The sequence below is a fragment of the Grampus griseus genome (genome assembly GCF_964374135.1).
Source record: "Grampus griseus genome assembly, chromosome: 1".
In the NCBI taxonomy this organism is placed as follows: domain Eukaryota; kingdom Metazoa; phylum Chordata; class Mammalia; order Artiodactyla; family Delphinidae; genus Grampus; species Grampus griseus.
Window position 1 is genome coordinate 68,992,107 of NC_139017.1, and position 6,474 is coordinate 68,998,580.

The following is a 6,474-nucleotide window of genomic DNA, read 5'->3' on the forward strand; positions in this document are numbered from 1 at the left end:
CTAAAGGCATAGCTTTACCAGATGATCACCATGGTGAGATGAGAAACACAGAGGCAATGTCTTCTTCTGGCTAATGCTATCCTGAAAATGGTAGAAATAATGAAGATATAAGAGTCAAAAGGACAATTGCAAAGGTAGTAGTCAGAAGACTGTCAGTGACAGAATCAGTGATTGAACTAGCAGAAACCAGGTCCAACATGACTTAGACATAACACCTGCCTGTGAAAAGGTATTACCCCATTACTGCTATGGGTTGGTGATAAGAAAGCAAAGAAGATGATGATCTGTGTTTCACAGTTCTCCAAGATTCAGATACTGATTCTTGCCTACAAGGCTTGAAAGCAAAATGAGATAATGCCCGTGCTGAACATCTTTGAAGGAAACAGGACACTAAAAAAGAAACACAGGGAGAATGTGAAAGTGATAGCTAGTAAAGATTATAGTCCCAATGATGACATTATCAGCCACTGTTATGAAGTATAGGCTTAGGGGCAGAAAAAAAACACTCTTGAAAAATAACTCACTCACCTCTATGTATACCATTTCATTGAAAAATTTTACAATAAGAAGAGATTTAGAGAAAGTCAACATTATTTATTAACACCAGGTACTGTTCTTTTTCTCTAGGGAGTATACTCTATAGATCAAGAAAGAGACATGTCAAAATTTATTTCAAAGGAGCATTGACCTCCATGTCTGGAAACGTGGGTAGTAGGGTAGCCTGAATGGCCCTCCCAAAGCCTGGCCAAGTACTAGTCATCTTCTCTACACAAAGAAGCAGGAAAGGAGAGCCCAGGACTCAGAATACTGTTCTGGCACACTCCCGGGGCACATACTTTGTGTTGGCAGTCACATTGACAGAGACGAATGGATCAATCCCAGATATTCATCATCCTTCCCTGTGTTGCTGCCTCCTCATTGTGTCATCAAAGGCCCAGATCAAGGATGAGTACAGAAGTGTTGAAGTGCCAGGCTCACTCAACCCCTGCGTCTTCTTTGACCTGAACCCACCTCCTTAATGGTCAAGTAAGGTAGTTGTTTTCATAATTCTGCTGTTCATCTTATGTTGAAATTTTCCCTCCTTCCAACCCCTGTCCTAAATTTAGTAAATCATGAAAAACTTCTTAATTTGTTCTCAAGAATGGTGAGCCTTTGGCCAGTGGAAGAGCACTGATGTTCCCCTGAGCCTCAGACATTATTCAATAGTGCTGCTCAGAGTACTGTGTAATCTGTTGTATAGTTAGAACCTCACCTCTCCCTTTCCTTTGTCCAGTTCATTCAGATCCAGATCTTCCTGAGAGTTTAGGCCAAACTCTACTGCTGTTACTGAGATCCTCTTTAAAGATTTCTCCAGTTTTGGGTGGTAGCACCGCCTTGTTCTCTTTTTTCATCCTTTTGACTTTGTACCTGCTGACTCTCTCTGGCAGTGTCATCATTGTGACTATCATTTGCTTGGGTTGTCACCTCCATACTCTGTTGTACTCCTTCCTGAGCATGCTGTTCATCTCTGAGACCTGCTACACTATGGTCCCTACATTCTGTCTGGCCTCCTGAGCCCATTGCCATTGAAGACTATGACATCTAGCTCTTGAATGCATGAGCTATTTCATGTATGTAACCAACAACTGTTTCCTGTTCATGGCCTGCAGTATGAACACCATGTGGCCATCTGCAGCCCCACTATGGAATTCAGTCATTGTATTAGAGTTTTCCAGAGAAACAGAACCAAGAGAATATATATTGATATATGTAAGAGATTTATTATAGGGATTGGCTCATGTGGTCATGGAGGCCAAGAAGTCCCACAGTGTGCCCTCTGAAAGGTGAATAGCCAGGAAGTCTGGTGGTATCATTTAGTCTGAGTCTGAGGGCCTGAGGATCAGGGGGCAAATGGTATAAATCCCAGTCTCAGTCTGAAAGCCTGAGAACCAGGAACGCTGATGTCTGAGGGCAGGAGAAGATGGATGTCTCAGCTCAAGCAGAGACAATTTGCCCTTCCTCTGCCTTTTGATTCTATTCAGGCTCTCAACAGATTGGATCATGCCTGCCCACATTGGTGAGGGTGATCTTCTTTACTCAGTCTACTGATTTAAATGCTAATCTCTTCTGGAGACACCTTCACAGACATACCCAGAATCAATATTTTACCAACTAAATCTCTAGACATCCTTAGCCCAGTTAAGTTGACACACCATCACAGTCACCCTAGGTAAGAGGCCTATGCCAGTTGGCATCTGGGTCACTGGGAACTGGCCTGGACATGACACTGTACAGGTAACATCTGTGTTTGGCCTGCCCTTCTGTGATACCTTGGTCATCTCTCACTTCTTTTGTGATGTGAGGTACCTGCGAGAGCTGGCCTGCACAGACAGACATCACTGTCAGTGAGATCATCAAGTTGTCATCAGTGTCTGTGACTTTGTTTTACTCGTGGGCCTGGTCTCCATCTCTACGTTGTCATCTTCTGCACCATATTTAAGATTGCTTCATAATCTTAAGATTGCCTTGGAATCTTAAGGCCTTTGCCTTTAAGAGTCAGTAGAAGGCTTTTGCCACCTGTACCCCCCACCTCACAGTGATCATCATCCACTATGGCTGTGCCTCCATCATTTACCTGAAGCCTAAGTCCCAGAGTTCCCTGGGGCAGGACAGACCCATCTCAGTGACCTACACCATCCTCACTACCTGGTGGACCTTGTCATGTACAACCTAGGGAACAAGGAGGTCAAAGCTGCTCTTCACACAGCCACGGTTTAGATACTACTCAGGGACTTCCCTGGTGGTCCAGTGGTAAAGAACCCGCCTTACAATGCAGGGGACATGGGTTTGATCCCTGGTCAGGGAACTAAGATCCCACATGCGGCAGGGCAACTAAGCCCGCGTGCCACAAACTACAGAGCCCACGTGCTCTGGACCCTGCGTGCTGCAACTAGAGAGAGAAAACCCGCATGCCACAACTAGAGAGAAGCCTGTGTGCCACAAAGAAAGATCCCATATTCCTCAATGAAGATCCTGTGTGCTGCAACTAAGAACTGATGCAGCCAAAAATAAATAAAATAAATAATAATTTTATTTTTAAAGATACTACTCAACCCTCAGTGCATCAGACTATGACAGCTTCTCTTCGTGTACTCACTCTTCCAAAGTGTTTACGGTCAGGAACACCCTCCACTACACCAGGTGCCTCCGTGGGTTCTGCTCCTGCAATGGCATCTCAGGAGACAGCTCCTCTCAGACTGCCAGTCACATTCCCATGAATAGCATAGGGAGGACAGCTGCTGGTCTATAGGGTGCTTGTGTGTATTTGAGAAAAAAAAAAAAAACATTCCATCCCCTCCTCTAGACACTGCTGTCAGAAGTTGCCATAGTTATTTTACTGCCTCTCCCGGGAAATTATCATAAATCTATGATGCCTAAAATGTGAATGGCACTCTCTTAGATGTGGCACTGTCACGTATTACACAACCTGCAGAATCCTATGCTGTGCTTCTGACTGTACAGATGAAAAAGGGGCCTAGAAACAAGTAAGTGCCAGTTTCTTTCCCAGAGTCTTTATTTAGTCCTGGATTGTCTGAAAGGCTGAAGTCACTGACTACTATTATCCACTAGAATACCTCCAGTTTCTCTAAGTTAAGTCTGGTCAAGAGAATGTTTAAAACTTATAAGTTCTGGAGTTATTACAAAGGTGAGACCCAACATGGGGATCCTAGACAGGACTAGCCTCTCTGGGTCCTGTAAACCAGAACCATCCCCAAATCTAGCAAGAGCTAGTGGTACAAATTTACATGCATTGAGTTAAATGCCATGGTTGCTCACCCTGCCAGCATCCTAGGGTATCTTCCTAACCAGAACTCACACATACAGGGGCTATGATGTTAAATTCCCAGTTCTGAGCCTGGTGGGTCTTGTTCTGCTATCAAAGAAGAAAACATGCATGCTTTAGGTATTTACTATATAACAAGCACTATGTTAGAAATTATAGGGCTTCCCTGGTGGCAGAGTGGTTAAGAATCCCCCTGTCAATGCAGGGGACATGGATTCGAGCCCTGGTCTGGGAAGATCCCACATGCTGCGGAGCACCTAAGCCCATGTGCCACAACTACTGAGCCTGCACTCTAGAGCTTGCACACCACAACTACTGAAACCCACGTGCCTAGGGCCCATGCTCCTCAGCAAGAGAAGCCAACACAATGAGAAACCCAAACACCCAAGCACCGCAACAAAGTGTGTCCCCACTCACCACAGCTAAAGAAAGCAATGAAGACCCAACCCAGCCAAAAATAAAAATAATAACATGTATATATGGAACCTAAAAAAAAAAAAAAAAAAAAAGGTTGTGAAGAACCTAGGGCCAGGACAGGAATAAAGACGCAGATGTAGAGAACGGACTTGAGGGGACACGGGGAGAGGGGAAGGGTAAGCTGGGATGAAGTGAGAGAGTGGCATGGACATATATACACTACCAAATGTAAAATAGATAGCTAGAGGGAAGCAGCCACATAGCACAGGGAGATCAGCTCGGTGCTTTGTGACCTCCTAGAGGGGTGGGATAGGGAGGGTGGGAGGAAGACGCAAGAGGGAGGGGATATGGGGATATATGTATACCTATAGCTGATTCACTTTGTTATAAAGCAGAAACTAATACAACACTGTAAAGCAATTATACTCCAATAAAGATGTTAAAAAATGATTTAAAAAAATGATTAAAAAAAAAGAAATTATAGAGTCAGTACCTAACTATACTTGTATTCTTTAAAACCTAATATATCAATTCTTTATTTCACTCTTTTATTCAACTGATATTTACTGAGGGCTTCATTACCTGTTCATGTTGATATGATGAAGCTGGTTCTTAGAAGGTTGGTATCATTCCAAACTTTTTGATCAAGGAACCCTTTTTTTTTTTATTTTTCTTTTAAAAATTTTATTGGATTATAGTTGCTTTACAATGTTGTGTTAGTTTCTGCTGTACAGCAAAGTGAATCAGCTACACGTATACATATATCCCCTCTTTTTTGGATTTCCTCCCCATTTAGGTCACCACTGAGTTGCCTGTGCTATACAGTAGGTTTTCATTAGTTATCTATTTCATACATAGTAGTATATATATATATATCAATCCCAATCTCCCAGTTCATCCCACCATCCCTTCCGCCCTTAGTCAAGGAACCCCTTAAACTCTTAAAAAATATTGAAGACCCTAACAGCTTTTGTTTATATGATTTTACTGTAGTAACAATTAAAATTAAAAAATATATATATAAGTATTTTTTATTAATTCATTTAAAGATAACAACAATAAACCTATTGGAGGCTAACATAAATAACATGTTGTTATGAAAAACAAGTATAACCAAAACAAAAAAAAATATTTAGAAGAATGGCACTGATTTACATTTTTGCAAATCTTTTTAACATCTGGCTTTAATAGAAGATATCTGGATTCTTGTGTGTGCTTCTGTTTATAACCTGATGCCATATCACATATTATGTAGCCTCTGGAAAACTCCTCTCACAGGAGAGAATGAGTGAAAAAGATAATTAATGTCAGTATTATCATGAAAACAGTTTTAACCTGACAGACCGTCTGAAAGGAATCCCCTGACCACTCTTTGAGGATGTCTGAGCTAGTGTATAAGACCTTGTCTGTCTGTTGTGAGCTGTATTTGCTAATGTTTCCCCTCCCTGCACTGACTACACTGACTTTAGAATTTAAAAGGGAACTAGAAGTAGGAGTGGGGAAGCATCACTTCTTAGAAGTAGTGAGTAAAGGAACCAATGAGAGGTCACAGGTCTCTCTCATCTTTGGGCATTTCTATGGTCCATTGGAAGGGGCATCAGAAAATGCCTGAGTGGGTGAGGGGAAGAAATGAGATGTAGAGCTGGGGTCAGGAGGTTCTAAATGGATCTCATCACCCATTAGTGTTTGGTATATGGGTAAGGGATGCGCTTTACAAACTGTGTTTTCCTGTTGATTTTCTCTTATTCCTGGACCCCAACCAGCAAATTGGAGCCTATGCTGTGCTTCATAGCATCAGTTTCTGAGAATCAAGTGAGACCCTTTTTCCTCCCTCCCTCCCTCCTTTTTTCCTCCCTCCCTCCTTTCCTCCTTTTTTCCTCCCTTCCTCCCTCCCTCCCTCCGTTGTTGGCTCTAAGCACACTGGAGTTCAGAGCCAAGAAGTACAGTTAAAAAAAAAATCTAAAGAAAAAGAGCTTCATCACTGCATATATCTAAGTGGCATCTGTTAGTCATATTCCTTTCTTTTTTATCATATGCCAAATTAGTATATGTGTACACAGCTGTTTTCTATTCTATTCTTAAGTATGGATCAATTTTGGCTATTTTTGTGCCAATTTTGTGCTGTTTTAATTAATATAGATTTATGATTTATCTTGATATCTGCTAGATCAAGAAACCCATTGTAATTTTTTCTAAAAGTCTTGTCTATTTTAGCATATTACTAAACATAAGCC

At 41.8% G+C, this 6,474-nt stretch overlaps 1 protein-coding gene across 1 annotated transcript; it reads left to right on the top strand.

The window, feature by feature from the left end:
- Positions 1–1,018: 1,018 nt before the first annotated feature.
- Positions 1,019–2,713, top strand: LOC309824746 (olfactory receptor 10J3-like; the record flags this gene model as incomplete). The annotated part of the gene is made up of 4 exons (XM_082657891.1): positions 1,019–1,026; positions 1,428–1,540; positions 2,210–2,337; positions 2,543–2,713. 4 exons carry the CDS (start codon positions 1,019–1,021, stop codon positions 2,711–2,713), a joined length of 420 nt encoding a protein of 139 aa, XP_082514017.1.
- Positions 2,714–6,474: the final 3,761 nt, after the last annotated feature.